The 17,076-nt window shown below is 32.7% G+C and overlaps 1 protein-coding gene and 2 long non-coding RNA genes across 3 annotated transcripts; all 3 read right to left on the bottom strand.

The window, feature by feature from the left end:
• Positions 1-1,573: 1,573 nt before the first annotated feature.
• Positions 1,574-2,617, bottom strand: LOC143070456 (uncharacterized). The gene is made up of 2 exons (XR_012976528.1): positions 2,333-2,617; positions 1,574-1,724 (listed from the first exon to the last, which is right to left on the bottom strand). It is a non-coding gene; the product is annotated as an uncharacterized LOC143070456 (long non-coding RNA).
• A 4,908-nt stretch (positions 2,618-7,525) lies between these two features.
• Positions 7,526-9,210, bottom strand: LOC143071115 (uncharacterized). The gene is made up of 2 exons (XR_012976796.1): positions 8,827-9,210; positions 7,526-8,425 (listed from the first exon to the last, which is right to left on the bottom strand). It is a non-coding gene; the product is annotated as an uncharacterized LOC143071115 (long non-coding RNA).
• A 6,106-nt stretch (positions 9,211-15,316) lies between these two features.
• On the bottom strand, positions 15,317-16,932 carry LOC143071116 (uncharacterized). Its single transcript, XM_076245215.1, has 2 exons — positions 16,526-16,932; positions 15,317-16,082 (listed from the first exon to the last, which is right to left on the bottom strand). The coding sequence occupies exons 1-2, from the start codon at positions 16,815-16,817 to the stop codon at positions 15,466-15,468; spliced, it is 909 nt and encodes a 302-aa protein (XP_076101330.1). The 5' UTR covers positions 16,818-16,932; the 3' UTR covers positions 15,317-15,465.
• Between the last annotated feature and the right edge of the window lie 144 nt (positions 16,933-17,076).

Below are 17,076 nucleotides of genomic sequence, written 5' to 3' on the forward strand. Positions count from 1 at the left end.
TCGACTCCTAGGAGTCGACAATTTACGTGTGATAGAGGTAACGAGTGTGGAAAAACATATTCCCCATCTCCAATTTTAGAATATCATAAGGAATTTATTGGTGTATAAACTGGACCAAGTCACTCACAAACCGGCATATTTAGTATTTGTTTTGTGAGTAAATTGGTCGATTTTATACACCAATAAATTCCTTTAAAAAGGCGTTTAATTCTATAATAATTAAATTTGGCCCAGTGAATATTCTGATAGTAGGATAGGAATTCGCTCCTGTGACAATTCTGAGAGTATAATAGAAATTGACCGGAGTGACAATCAGGATGGCACTGACGTTGACACACCAATTAAACGTTCCAGAAATAATACGCTGTCTTGTTAACAGATCCAAGCCGCACATTTAATCAATAAAACGGGAAAAAAACGGAAATAGCCCGGACTTGCTACATGAGATTATGTCGTTATACCAATTCCTTTGTGTGATCGTGTCCCATATGATCCTGGAAATATCCCAGCGGGCACAAAACGTTGTATCAACGTTGATCCAAAGTCAGTCTTCAACGTTGTTACAACGTTGAAATTTGGGTTAGTTTTGAAAGTTGTAATGACGTTGAAATTCTGACGTTGAATCAACGTTGCAGTTTCAACGTTGTATTGACGTTGATAACATGTTGAAATCGGGTCCAGTGACGTTGAAATCAGGTTGGGTTTAGGTTGAAATCAGGTCGAGTTAGGTTGAAATCAAGTCTGGTTTAGGTTGAAATCAGGTCGAGTTAGGTTGTAGTTGGGTCATTTGTAGGTTGGTTGAAGTGATGGTTTTGGGGTGTACATTAATCCTAATTGGCACGTGTTCAAATACAATAACAAAATACCTGAATTATGAAATGAAAAAGCCACTTTCAAGTTTTATTTCAATTTAGTGTCCATCAACAGTTCCTTTCTCATTAAGGGACTCCAGAAGGGAATAGTAGACAATAACAATCAGAAACAAAGAAAGAGACCGTTACAATATCAAAATTTTATTTAAAACCAAATATATCAATATTAACAAAGCTTACTTTTCTAGCACATCAAATTTCTCAAAGCAAAGGAAAAAAGAAAAACTTACTACAGCACACTGGTTTGATTCTGGTTGATCAAGTTTTCCAACTTATAAAAAAAATAGGTAAATGCAGCAAGTTTGACACAGTGACACAAAATGCCTCCTTTGTTTTATGTGAATACATAGCAGGTCCATTAAAAAAAAAATGTTCTCATTTTAAGTTTTTGTAATCCGATATTTCATGTATTTACTTCTTTTTTATTGTCTTTTTTTTCATTTTTATTGATACTTGTTGATCTGAAATTTGACTTTTTGAGGGTATACCGTATGTTTTTTTTTATAATTTATCTTGAAGGCATTTGGAACAAACCATACCATCACCAAGCTGTTTACTCATTCAATCATTTTCTATACACCCGATACAACTGAGTAAACCGGAGAAAAAAAGATGCACCAAATAACGTATTTCTAAATGTCACTGCCTTTTTTTCCTGGCACTAAATTAACTATAGACATGATAGAAATTAAAAAAAGAGGTTTTTAAAATGAAAAATTTCTTTTCTTTTAATGATTTATTCTTTTTGCCTAGAAACTCCTTCTGCTCTCTGTGGGGCACTCTTCAAATGTCCTGATCACTGCTCGGATATTTTGGATTCTGGTGTCTCTCTGTGGCAAACTAGAACAGCATCTGAAAGCATGGAAAAGAAATAACATAAATTTGAATTACATAAATAAAGTTGTGTACTTTTACAAGCTGGAAATGTTATCAAATTCTACCAATTATAAAACAATTATTTCAAATCATAGAAAACAACATGTTCATTTGAAACAATTGTACCAGCTTGCATAATAACAAGACAAAGCATGAATCCTTTAAACCAGATCTGTGTTTTGCAATAACCATAATGTTCATATACAGATCAAACTATCAAAGATGAGAGATATTTAACGAAAAAATATAAAAGACCTAAACAGTGTTTAAGAGCAGACCATTTCTATATGTGTCAAACACACCATATCGAGTTGTATTGGAACGAATGGCTAGTGTTCAATGACACCCCTCCCCCTTTTTCTGATATTACTGACTCTGTGCATGGCTAGATATGTTTTATGTTAGTTTGCTAATTAGAGGATATATATGCAATTATGTTTCGACATGAAACTGAATTAGATTCAGTAAGATAAGATCTTCTCATAATTTCTGTGAAGGTAAACATGCAGATAATCTGATAAATAATTTGAATGTGTTTGTTTATATTATGATTCTTCGTTAATTTAACTGTAAAATAGACTTACGCTAATATCAAGAGGTTTATACATAAAAGTCTTCTATCTTCTTTATATTTCTTAGACGCAGTTGTTCACTATTTGTTCATCAGTCTGGTGCGATAATTTCTCGAGGATGATTTTCAAAATTTTCTAAACGGATGTTAAAAAGAGGTGCGCGTGCTTGCGTGCGCATCCAAATATAAATATTCGGAACTCCAGTTGAAAAACCGCGAAAATTTAAAAACTTCTCAATTATTATGATTACATTGTACATCGATGATATTTTAAGTTTATATTTTAAATATCAATCGGTAAAAATAATTTATTAAATATACCGAATAATTTCACCTATTTATTTAATTGAATGAAAGCAATTAAAAAAATCGATTTGATTAAAAAAAAATTTAAACTAAGATAATATCATATTTATACAGATATACATATAATTAAAATAGCATGAACAGGTTTTGAGATCTCCCAAAATATAGATAATTAATAAACCAAAATTAGATTGGTTAGAATTGATTTTTTTAAAGACACTTAAAAAATAAACACAAAACAAAATTAATTTGAAAAAGCCGATTTGTTATTGGTGATGTCTCCAGAGTCCTGACCACTTGTTCTTGTCCAAAACTCCTTTCCATGCATAAACAATGCAATTCGTTCTACCCCCTTTTTTATGGGAAAATGATTGATTATATAGGGATCATGGAAGCATGACAGGAGGAAACCCCCTCACGCTTATGGCAGTCAGTGGACCCCCTTATAAGTATTATAAATTCTAAATTAGACACTTATTATCCAATCGTTTATGACGTAAATTCAACGTTGAAACAACGTTGTGAAGTCAACGTTGAATACCATGACGTTAGATCAACGTTGAATTTAGGTCGATCAACGTCACGACCATATTTCAACCAAATTTCAACGTTGTCACAACGTTGAGTGCCCACTGGGATCTTAGAGGTGTAATTATTTAGTCTAGAGAATGTGGGTACTACATTGGAACAGCTGTTATAGTTTTAATAGCATATTTGTCGAGAAATAAAATTGAAGCTGTTGAAGACACATCTTTATTAACAGCAACAGTTTCGAAACTCCATCTTTAGCTACTTTAGCAGTTTAAAGCTTTCATAAACTCATGTTCAGGGATTTCTTTCATGTACATGCAAACGGGCCTGCATCACTTCTGAATGTAAACGTAAACAGCAAAAGGTGTTGTGCATTTCCGTTGCCATAATCCACTCACATGCTCAAATAAATTATACAGAACTATTTTTATATTTTGGAAATAAGGTTTATTTGTGTGGTCATTGATTAAAAATTCTCTAGTGTGTATCAAAAAGTAAAATAACAAAAATACTGAACTCCGAAGAAAATTCAAAACGGAAAGTCTCTAATCAAATAGCAAAATCAAAAGCTCAAACACATCAAACGAATGGATAACAACTGTCATATCCCTGATTTGGTACTGGTATTTTTTTATGTTGAAAATGGTAGATTGAACCTGGTTTTATAGCTAGCTAAACCTCTCACTGCATCAAATTCTATTATGTTGACAACGATGCGTGAACAATGTGAAATGGCAGATGTTATCTTATAGTTCTTTTCTGTGTGTGTTGCGTTTTCGTTTGTTTCTTTGGTTTCCTCTTGTAGTTGATGTGTTTCCCTCAGTTTTCCCGTATTTTTTCTCTCAATCGATTTATGACTTTTGAACAGCTGTAGATTACCTTAGCTGTATTTGGCAAAACTTTTAGGAATTTTGGTCCTCAATGCTCTTCAACTTCGTACTTTATTTGGTCTTTTTAACTTTTTTTGGATTCGAGCGTCACTGATGAGTCTTTTGTAGACGAAACGCGCGTCTGGCGTATATACTAAATTTAGTCCTGGTATCTATGATGAGTTTATATACTACTGTTGCCTTTATTTCGCTAATCTTTGTGATTCCACGACCTCTGTACCGTCAGGGCATATAGTTTCATCAGCAGGACTGTTAGCAGCCTAATAAGGTTGTAAAACAGCCTCGTCCCCAAAAAAGTTGACATGATAATATTTTTGAATTAGAACAAATTCGTTGCATCCTGTTTCGACCCTCAGAACATGATTAAAAGTATCAGTAAGTTTTAATCAACACTCGTTTTTTTATCATTTAATGTGTTTTTACGGTACCATAATACTGTTGTTTAAGTTATCATTTTTCTATAGTTATCAATTAATTACTTGATTAAATTAGTTAATACTTTACATATTTAGTGAATGTAGTGAACGGCCTTTTACTACAGGTATAACATTCTCTTAACTATTATCTAGTCCAAGGTAAAAATGTTGAGGATTTTATGTTCATAAGACAACGACCCACAAAACATAAAATAGGTATAATCTTGTGTTTCTATTTTGTAAATGTTTTACCGAGCGAGTATTCGAGTATCGCTCGGTAAATGCAACAGGCACTCGGTTAGTAAATATACACCGAATTAATATTCCTAATTTATATACTTGATTATTAGTTGAGATACATATAAACTGTATAATCTGTTGAGATACATAAACTGACTTTACATATGCTTACAGACAAAATAGGTAAAAATGTCAAATATACAGCAATCAACATTGTGTTTATAATCTTAATTACTAAAAAACAAGCAAATATGTAACAAAGAAGCACAAAATAGCATATAGACCAAGCATATTAGCAAAAATTAAAGACAAGAATATACAAATTGGCCATCTTACAATAACAAAAAGACAGGATCTATAAGATCAGAGCCACGTCATAGACTTTTTATAGAAAAATCCATACTATAAATTTCGTACAAGTGATAAGTGAATTAAAGTCAAAAGACAAAACGCGCGTCTGGCGAATTAAATTATAAGCCTGCAGGGGCGTGTCCAGGATATTTGAAAGGGGGGCGTAGAATAAAATATTTTGCCGAGCGAAGCGAGGCGAACATTTTTTTGGACCTTTTTTGGCTTAAAAACATAAAATAATAGAGAATTGCACTAATGTAACGGTTCCTGACTTGGAGCATGTATATTTTATAGTTAAAGTGTCAGGGTGTGACATTTTTTATGCCGAGTTTTCTTCATTAATTGTCTATGGTATATTAAAATGATTGGATGGATCTTAACAGCAGTAGACCAATAACGAGAAATTCTAAACTCAAGGGTATAAGGAGTAACTTAACATTTCAATACCTAGGCCAGTATTTTATGAACGAGAGGCGTGATTACGGTTGAGGGTCCATGGGGAAGCTCAGAAGCTCCTGAATTTTAACAATTTAGCATCAAATTATGAAGTAATCCCTCTATTTTTGATTAAGTTCGGGTTTCGTTGAACGACACACATGATACAAGACAAATAAACACCGAAGAATAAAGTTCTTTCGTTCTGAGTATTGCTTTAATGTGGAAATATACATATTTCTAGTATACATGTACCTTGACGCAAAACCTAAAATGAACACAGAAAAATACTGACGAACTCTCATTTTCAATTACTAGAGTGGATTCATAAGAACCATTTTACGTGGATTTCTCATGGCGTAATCGTCAATAATTTTATCAAAATCAAGTTTCTCTGTGTATCTGTGAATAATAAAACAACCACAATTCATGTATTATACTGATTTACTTACCGTTTTGGTTGTTTAAAAAAGGTGTCCAAGACACCTTGATACGATTTTAAGGTCTTTTGACGTTTTGTTTTTGACATCGACATCTTTGCGAATTCTTTATCAGATCAACAACAATGGATACTAATCGCAGAGTCGAACACGCCGGACTCCGAGAAACGAAATTTTACGGTTGATGATGACCCATCAAATTGGGGAATCCGTATAAAAAGAAATCAGAGTATGTGTTTAATTAATGAATATGATAAATTGCCATCATTCAATACAATACTAGCAGATTATAATGATAGTTTTTTTTAAAGGGGGGGGGGCGTACGCCCATTACGCCCTTACCTGGACCCGCCCCTGGCCTGGTACCTTTGATAACTTTTGTGGACCCTGTAAAATAATTAGTCATATCAATTTTTCTCATAAATAGTCTCTTCAATAGCTAGTTTTAAAAGTCTAATGATAAAATACAAGTAATTTCAAAAAGTACTTTTGTAGGCAATGGATATTTCTTAACTATTTGCTTTGGTGAAAATATGATTTTTCTAGTGCAGGGACGACCATTTTATTTTCTGAGATGGAGAAGGAGTTGAAATGTGTAAATGAGCGACCCTGGAAATCCTTTTTTACTTTTTTTTTTATATAATTAGAGCGTCACTGATGAGTCTTTTCTAGACGAAACGCGCTTCTGGTGAAAATACAAAATTTCAATTCTGGTATATATAATGAGTTTATTTAAAGGTGGTTTAAAAATAAATAGTATTACCTTCTTCGTATTAAATTTCTTCTTCCGACTGTTCTGATCCTGCGCCACGGAAGAATATTAATCTTATATTAGGGTCCGTTTATCATTCCGGAGCATATAAGATCACAGTTGTTATTGGGGGTTCGTGTTGCTCAGACTTTGTGTTTTGTATACTGTTGTTTGTCTTTTGGTCCTATTTTCTTTTTTTGCCTTGGCGTTGTCAGTTTATTTTTAACTTATGAGTTTGAATGTCACTTTGGTATTTGCGTCCTCTCTGATATAAAGACGAAATGCTAATTTACATAATTTATTTGGCTTCCACTAACAAAAGTTCCATTTAGATCTACTGTGTTTAGAGATCTCTCAGTATACCATTACTATATACTCATCTGATATTTTCACTGTAAAAAAAAAACTCTAAGCGAAAGTCTAGCAAAAACCTGAGCTCGGTGAGCATATATAATACCTGAGGTGTTTACTATTGTCCTAAACTCTTACAAGGGAGTATGGAAGTTCGAAATACGGTTCCCATTGTTCAGAACCCCCGTCTCATTGTCTCATTAGCACTCATACCACATCTTCTTATTTATTTTGGCATATACTATATTTTTTTTTTTATTAATTAGTATAAATCCAGAGCATGATTCAGAGCAAGAACGTCATAAATAGTATGAGAGAAGCTTGACCGAGTTTTTTAAGAAATGCATGAAGCGTTCAATATAATATACCGCTTAATATGCAATCATCATTGTATCTACAAAGTTGACAGGGGATTAACCATTAATGATTTGACAATTTGAAACAATGAGCAGATGATTAAATCTTAAACATAAAAATAAATTATGACAACGTATAGATGGCGCATATTTGATTGTATTATAGTTTTTGGAAAATCCAATAAAATTTATTTCATTTGTTTTAATAATAAATAATGATGTCCAAACAAAATATATTCCTTCACAGCAAACGATCAATCAAAAGCAGTTTTTCGTCCAATTATCTTTCCATCCACAATCTCGAAAATAGTCAAAGCTAACAAATATACAAGAACATGCATTTAATGAATTTGTGTTTTTTTTTATTTCAAAATATATTACCGGTTCGACTTTTTGTTTTTCCACGCTCCTTCGCCAAAATTACAGGTTGACACTTTATGCGGCAATGTTCTGAGGCTTTTATTGACAAGATTTTGTTTATCTCGCCTTGGCTGTTGAATTCTCGGTGTCTCGTTTGTAATATCTATTTGATACTGTCTTGGCTGTTCCTTTGGTTGATTTGTTTTTATTTCGGCATGTAATGAGACGACTGCTTTTGTTAGAGCGACAACATTTTCCGATAATTTTTCACACGTTTTCTGTGTTTGGTCCTGTTTTCTTTCTAAATTTTGAATAGCTCTTGTATGTTCAGCTTCCAGTTTTCTTTTTTCATCCGCTACTCTTTTTAACGCGGCATCTTTCAGCGTAATTTGTTTTTGTAAATAGTCAATTGTTTGCTTAAGTCTACTGATTTCCCTTTCCATGTCTTGATTTTTCATTTCCAGTATTCGTATTTCTCCTCCTTGATTGTTGGCCTTGTCTTTCAACTTCTTTAAATCTTCGAGTGCCCTAATTTGCTGGTCATGCACTGTAGACAGCTTCTCCTTTTTATTATTTAACTTTTCTTCTAATTCAATAACTCGCAATTTGGCGTCATCCATGCATTTCTTCCTATCTTCAAAGAGATTTTCTGCTGATGGGAACTTTCTACCACTGTTGGCTGTAAAAATGAAATTAAATAATATAATGATTTTAATTTATCTATAACATTATATTTCACCCCGTAACTGTCATTGTTGGAATTATTTCATCTCCTTTGTTCCAAAATATTTTCTGTTAAGTGAAGTTTTTACCTTCTATTTTCTACTAGAGTTATTTTCCCAAAAAACTTACAGAAAAAAATGTTTAAATTAAGAGCTATCAAGAATGATAAAACAGGGCATGAGTATTTATCAAACGGTATTAGTCATTTCACTCGGTTTCTATTTTCAAAAGAAAATAAATCAATTGATATCCAGAAGTATATAAAAGTCGTATTCAACAGAATTCTACTAAAAAGAGACATCTGAGTATTTTACGTAAAGAAGTACATGGTATATCATATAAAAACAGCCTTCTTACCAATTTTTTTGGCGGCCATTTCAATTTCATCTACAATATGGTTGTTTCCTGAAAGAGACAAAGCATCCAAAAAGTTATTATAGTTGTTTCCACCTCTTCTTATCAATATTTCTAGGAGAATTTGACACTGCTCATCGCTGTCTTTTTCTAACCCAATTTTACTCCTTTCGTCCCAAGTCAGACTGTCATCTTTGAGTAAATTGTCCATCACTTCACCAATGTTTGTGATATTTTTCTTTATAAAAAGATTGCATTTTGAAAGTGCTGTTTTATAGTTCGAATCCATTGTTTAGAAGCGTGGGCACCAACCGCTGTTAATATCTTAATGAACCACACATTTAATATTTCATAGATTAGTCATAATGAAGTAATAGCTTCTTTTATCTCAATTAGGTATTTAAATCTTTATTATAAAAGATCATGTCATCTGCAAGTCATTCGAGAAGAAACGAAGTTTTAATGTAAAGTTTCGGTACATTACGGAATAGTTAAAAGACATAAAGAATTATGTGCGTAGAAACTATTTGTTTTAATTATCAATGTACTACGTTTATGTATTTTCTTTTTTGACCGTGCCCGATCAGGTTAGGTCTTACAAATTCTGTCCAAATTATTTTTGCTCAAGCCGGTGCGAGGCCGTCTTAAACTTGTAGTAAATTGAGAGGTTTTTTAAAGCTCAATGTTTAAGACCTCATTGTGACTCGCAATGAAGAACAGCAATAAAAGCTTTTTGCTTTTTGTGTGTTTTTGTTGTTCATGTACTTATTTTGTGTCATTGATAGATAACCCATATTCGTTGTTTTTCTTATACAAAAAAAAATCACTACCAGTATATAAATAAAAAATAAATACCGCAGGCTTAAACATCTGTATGTTTGACGCGCGTTTCGGCATCAACAGATTCAACAGTGCATGCATGACGCTTTAAAAAAAAAGTCCAAATCAAGTACGAAGTTAAAGACCATTATGACCCGAAATTTGAAAATGTTTGCCAAAATGCAGCTTCTGTAAACAATCCAATCCTTTGCATTTTTTGTATTTCTAAAAGTTCTAAAGAAATGGTTTTGATTGGTTATAGTTAATAAAGTTTAAGGTCAAATTACAGTAAATGGGCTATGCAAAGATTTTGATAAATTTAAATTTGGTTGTATATAAATTTCCTTTTAAATGATGTGGAATAATGATAGTGTTCTTGGTGTCAAAATTACCACAAACGTCGAAATAAGCGTAACTTCATTCCATTTTGGGTCGTGAAACGTGTCGATGTTTACGTATTTTACTTCCAACTACTTTAATATACGAGTATTTCATAGCAAAGATAGGAAAGTTTTGTATCAACAACAAGACATATCTATGTATTTGAAATTGCAGATGTGATGGTTTTTAAGACAAGTTTACGAACTTTTTCGCTTATTCATGTGATTTCTGTACAAATACTCACCTTTTTAATAATAATTCAGTCAGTAATATTTCACACATTAAAAGAGATAACATATTATTTTTAGATTTATAGTTCAACGAGTCAAAGTAGATGTAATAAAAGAGATAACATATTATTTTTCGATTTATAGTTCAACCAGTCAAAGTAGATGTTACCAAAATCTTTGACCTTAAACACGCCTTGGAATCTCCTTTATATCTGCTAAATGTTGGACAAGAGAAAATTTTCTGGTGATATCTGTTTGCGGTCATTGAGTTGTTTGAAGTAATTCTGTTCCATGCAAATGCTTTTTAATCCTTTCTTTAAAATTAATTTATAGCATTTTACGCCATGTAAAGATTCTCACTGTTAATTGAAAGATAGACAAATGATAGTTTCGTTTACTTTTCTCTACTTCTCCATTTATTTTTTCATGTTCAGAGCTTTAAAATAGTTATCAAAAGTACCAGGATTATAAATTTATACGCCAGACGCGCGTTTCGTCTACATAAGACTCATCAGTGACGCTCAGATCAAAATAGTTAAAAAGCCAAACAAATACAAGGTTGAAGAGCATTGAAGACCCAAAATTCCAAAAAGTTGTGCCAAATACGGCTAAGGTAATCTACTCCTGGGGTAAGAAAATCCTTAGTTTTTCGAAAAATTCACATTTTTGTAAACAGAAAAATTTATAAAAATGACCATATAATTGATATTCATGTCAACACCGAAGTGCTGACTACTGGGCTGGTGATACCCTCGGGGACGAAACGTCCACCAGCAGTGGCATCGACCCAGTGGTGTAAATAGTTATCAAAAGTACCAGGATTATAAATTTATACGCCAGACGCGCGTTTCGTCTACATAAGACTCATCAGTGACGCTCAGATCAAAATAGTTAAAAAGCCAAACAAATACAAGGTTGAAGAGCATTGAAGACCCAAAATTCCAAAAAGTTGTGCCAAATACGGCTAAGGTAATCTACTCCTGGGGTAAGAAAATCCTTAGTTTTTCGAAAAATTCACATTTTTGTAAACAGAAAAATTTATAAAAATGACCATATAATTGATATTCATGTCAACACCGAAGTGCTGACTACTGGGCTGGTGATACCCTCGGGGACGAAACGTCCACCAGCAGTGGCATCGACCCAGTGGTGTAAATAGTTATCAAAAGTACCAGGATTATAAATTTATACGCCAGACGCGCGTTTCGTCTACATAAGACTCATCAGTGACGCTCAGATCAAAATAGTTAAAAAGCCAAACAAATACAAGGTTGAAGAGCATTGAAGACCCAAAATTCCAAAAAGTTGTGCCAAATACGGCTAAGGTAATCTACTCCTGGGGTAAGAAAATCCTTAGTTTTTCGAAAAATTCACATTTTTGTAAACAGAAAAATTTATAAAAATGACCATATAATTGATATTCATGTCAACACCGAAGTGCTGACTACTGGGCTGTGAAGGAGATTTTGATGCCTACGTCTTTGTTACTCCGCTTCAATAACATTTGATAAACACTTTTGGTTGGCATACTGTAAAACATGGTATGGTACGATGGTACGGTATGTGTTATGGTATGATGGTATGGCACGCAATTGCCGCAACTATTATTTGTTTATAAATTTTTCCATCGAATTCAAATGCATTGTTTTCTAAAATGATTCTCAACAAATGTATTAACACATTGACTGCGGAGCTTCATTTTTTAAAATTGTCATAGGCTCGTGTAACAGCACGTTTGAGGAAGATTATAGTAAACATATGTGTTATATTATACGAAACCAAAAGGCTATTTGCCTTTATAGGTTCTAATTTCTCAATTATATTAATGAATGATGTAGTATCCTTTTTATATGTAGATTGATTTTGTACTATAAGTATCAACATTATGACCTATAAGAGGGGAAGGGACAATACCTTATTGTGTTAAAATGTTTTTGCCTTTTTCAAGGTGTTGTTTACTGTTATTTGAGATAAAATTAAACTGTTAACTGTTTCAACTTACTGGCTGTTTGTTATCTGTTCTGTTAAAATTTTCAATGTTATTAACTGTTTTTATGAAAATGTGATTCACTGTTTTTGGACATAATTTGTCTAGGTGAACTGAACTTAACTGTTATTTACAAGAATTTTAAATATTCACACCAATCACATTTCTTTCTTTACGGTGCATCCTCAAAGGAGTAATATAAACAGCATATATGTAACTGTCTTTGAGTATAGTAAATCCATGATAAAATTGAGAATGGAAATGAGGAATGTGTCAAAGAAACAACAACCCGACCAAAGAGGAGAAGAAGCCTTAGGCCAAAAAAATTAGTCTTTTAGACAGCGAAAAAATCATGCACCGGGAGGCGGGCTGAAGCTAGCTCCTAAGGGAGCAATCATTCAACTTAAAAAAAGAGGGGGTAGAAGTTAAATGGCCGTTTTCTGGGGGAAAATGTGTACCAACTTATTTAAAATGAATGTCACAATAAACTCCGAAACATATAAATGAACCAAAATTTAAAAAAAAAACAAGACTAGAGCAGAAGTTCCGGACTTGGTACATGTTTTGTGAGATCTCAACCCTCGCCCTATACCTCAGTCTAACCAATGTAGTTCATTTCTGTCTCCTATTTATAGCTAATCCCAAAGTTAGCAGGAGTGGTCACTTTTAGACCAGCTAAAACCCTGGTCAGTCCCAAGATAAAAACTTAATGTCTTGGAAAAATTGAACCAATGAATATTTTGTTTACATTGTTTTCCAACAAATACTCTTGTTCCTGTTTCTTTTTGAAAAAAAAACCAGTTTCTTTTTGGAATAGGTCAAAAAAAAAGAAGAAAAGAAAACAGAAAATTAATAAAATCCTGTTTCAGAATAGGTTTATTAACTTATTTCCTACTTCGAAAAACCATACCATGCTTCATACCATCAAGTTATACCATGCTATAATTATTTGTACCATGGTATAGTAATTTTTACCATACCATCAAACCATACCATGGTACCAATCATGCATACCATGGTATGATGGTATTCATACCATACCACAATACCATAACATATACCATACTATTGTACCATACCATGTTTTACAGTATGCCATTTTGGCTGAGGTTAGGAAAATAATTATACGGCTATGTGATTGGTATTCCTGTTAAATGTATGATAAAATTCAAAGCTTATTAAAAATACATGTTATAAAATATATGTAGGGTTCAATGTTAAACGGCGGCGGCAATGTTGCAATAAACCGGATTTGTGTTTTCCCAATCGATTTATGAATTTCGAATAGCGGTATATTACTGTTGCCTTTATTGAATGTATAGTCACAAAACTCCAAATATGAAAGTCAATCATATAATGAACAATTCTGCCAAGATTAGTTCAATTTATTCAGTCTTTCAGAGAAGACAATTTTCAAATAAATAATCATTGATGCTGGAAATCTGTTACTGTAGCCAATCTTTTCAATTTTCATCATATTAGCTTGCTTGTGGATCTTGTAGTATGACAGTTCTATTATGCTGTTTCGGCGTTACTATCACACATTTCCAAGACAATAAACCAAAAACAGACTTGGTAAAAAATCATGGATTAAGGACAGTTACTCCATAAGGAGTCGTCCCTATCTATTGTAGTTTTTGAGATCACGTAAAAAAACACTAAAAGTATCCAAAATAAATAGCAATGAGAAAACCCAATACCGTTTTTCGGCTATTACAGGAAATTAAGAGAAGAAAAATTTCGGAAGGCGGATTCCAAGCCATTAATTAAGCTCCCCTGGCATTTAAGGCCAGGTGAACTTAAAGGAAATAAACACACATGAATTTTACGACAGAGCACAATCTGCACTCAGATATAAAATGTTGTTCATATAATATTGATGACATATCATTCCCTTCTACGAATCTTAGTTCGACAGCGTGCAGCTGCTACTCAGACTTTTTTCAACGTTACCAGTGGCTGAGCAGAAAGTTGATGAACCAGGGGTAAATCAAATAACTTTTTCTAAAACAGTTCATCGGAAGGTACCAAGATCTTGATAAATATTCCGTATCAATTTGACAAATAATACACGTTGGTCTAATAACTTTTTCTAAAACAGTTCATCGGAAGGTACCAAGATCTTGATAAATATTCCGTATCAATTTGACAAATAATACACGTTGGTCTAATAACTTTTTCTAAAACAGTTCATCGGAAGGTACCAAGATCTTGATAAATATACCGTATCAATTTGACAAAAAATACACGTTGGTCTTGGAGTATAGACTCTGGATACTGATGTTGTTTATTATCTTGATAACGTGTTATATGATTCTTCTATTTGTCTTTGTAATAAATTACTTTTACTGTTAAGTCAATTTTTGGTAATATTCATTTGACGTGGCTCGGTACTTGTACATCCCGTCATTGTGTTATTGTGCTATGGTAAATTTTCAGCACTGTTATCTTTCTGTTTTGCTAATTTGCTTTGTCAATATCTCTTTTTATTTGTTTTTGTTGATGACATTTGTTTGTTTTTTTAATAATTAAGATTGTAACACTGTTTCCCCTTTATTTTACATTTTTATGTCTGCTTGTTTTGTTCACATATCGTTGTCAATATAATGGAATTCTATGCAACTGTCATACAAGTGAAAGGTTTAGCTATAGATATAAAACAAGGTTTAATTCGTCATTTCCCAAATAAGAAAATGTCCGTAGTAAGTTAGGGATATGACATTTGTTATCTATTTGTTTGATGTGCTTAACCTTTTTATTTTGCCATTTAATTACGGACTTTCTGTTTAGAAGTTTGGTATTGTTGTTATTTTACTTTTTTCAATTATAAAATAGGCTTGATAATGCAGAAAATTTTGCTGAAACTTATTAATCTCCTCTTTCTTAGCATTTTATCTATTAGTCTGATGACGCGCGCTTTCTTTGTTGTTAGTTTTTCGTACATTGCTTAAATAATGGACCAAAAACAATATTTTTTGTTTATTTCATCTTTTAAATACAATAAATAATCCACAAATCACCGTCTCGAGATCAAATTGAATATCAAGATAATAGTTCATGATCATCTCAAATGAGAAACACTATTTAGTTTTATCCATGCAATTGTTACGTCAAATCTTTCACAAATGAACGAATTCAAGGTGATGCGGAATAAAAGTAAATGAGTCGGCAAATCAAAGAGGAAAACCCAAACGATGTCAGTTTAAACACGAAGTTAAGTTCAGATTAACGAGGTGTTCTTGCGTTTCTCCAGTCAGCAGCATCACTAAAATTACAGGTAGATAATCCCCGTCGTCTCTGCCGGCTATTAAACTTCTTTGGTGGGGACGGTTTTTGAACTTCGTCTTGAGCTTCTTTTATGGCTTGAGCTTTTTGGTTTGGAACTTTAACTTCAGCTTGCATAGGGAAATTCTTTGAAAAATCTCTCGCAAAAGCGGTGAAATTTTCACATAACTTATCGCATGTTTTTTGAGTGGCATCCTGCTTTCTTTCAAGATTTTGAATAGCCCTTAACTGTTCATTTGCAGTCTTTTTCTTTTCTTCCTCGACCCGCCTGAGTTGTTTCTGGATATTTTCAATAGTGGTTTTCAATTTATTTATTTCTTTTTCTAAGTCATGATTTTTCCTTTCTAAAATTTTTATTTGCGAATCTTTTTCAGTATTTTTCTCTCTCTGTTTCCTAAGATCATCTAAAGCTCTGCGCTGCTGGTCTCTGAGCAACTTTAGCTTGACGTTTTTATCCTCGAGTTCCGATGTTAGCTCATCAATCCGTACTCTAAGATCCGTTATTGTTTTGTCTTTTTCGTCATCGGTATCTGATTCAGACATCAGCTTGTCATCACCTGAAAGTAAATTTATACTAAACCTTTATAATGGCGGCTATTTATTCAAAATGGAATGCTTATTTGGAATATGATATTAGGTTACCTTCAAAGAGTTGCAACAAAGCACTATCAAATAAAATATTTAGTCAATGTCCATTTTGCTAAGGCTATTGAATCAACTAAAGTCAAAACAGCTTTGTAGTTTGTAAAAAAAAAGGGTGAAATATTTAAATGCAGGTGATATACATTTAAATCATGCAGATGCTAATATTAAAACATAGATGCAATAAGATAGCAGACCTAATATAATTTAGGTGTCTTGTTTTTACGTCTGAAATATGAAGAATTTGTTTTAAATTATTTTCTAACGGAATCAGTTTGCTATCTGTAAAACTTTTATCATTTTTTTCTTCTTAATAAGTTTTGTCATTTTATTCATGTATTACGGTACATATTGTTACCTTTACGAACGGAAAGAGCATCTTCAATTTCTTTCGCGATATGTTCATTTCCAGTAGACTTCAGTGAATCTATGAATGTTTTATAGCATATTCCGCCTCGTCTGACCAATATTTCCAGAAGAGTCTGGCATTTGTCATCTGAAGATTTTTCGCCACCACTGAACTGTATTCTTTCGTCCCACAGCAAACATCCCTCTTTTAATAGAATGTCAAGAATACGATCTATATTGGTCAAATTTTTCTTTATATAAAGATTGCATTTCGTAAGCGCTGTCTTTTGAGTTGGGTCCATGGTATACCACAACTAACTATACATGTTATTGTACTGACAACGGTAAAGCAATATTTAGTTTCGTGTTCTTATCACTTGTAACATTGCAATCAACACCCATTCAATTTTATTACTTAAATGTTTTATTTCAATCTGTCAAATACATCTTTAACATTCAAGTTGTTAACAAAACAGTTGGCTTATGTGCATATCACATGACATTTTCTTAACAATGCTACCTATCTACCTTGGAAGTTTGATGATCGAAAAGTGATAATAT

This window comes from Mytilus galloprovincialis, chromosome 4 (assembly GCF_965363235.1).
Source record: "Mytilus galloprovincialis chromosome 4, xbMytGall1.hap1.1, whole genome shotgun sequence".
NCBI lineage: Eukaryota > Metazoa > Mollusca > Bivalvia > Mytilida > Mytilidae > Mytilus > Mytilus galloprovincialis.

Coding starts and splice junctions, on each gene's coding strand:
- LOC143071116 (XM_076245215.1), bottom strand. CDS start 16,817: ATGGACCCAACTCAAAAGACAGCGCTTACGAAATGCAATCTTTATATA. Junction 16,083..16,525: donor TGCTCTTTCCGTTCGTAAAG/GTAACAATATGT, acceptor ATTTACTTTCAG/GTGATGACAAGCTGATGTCT.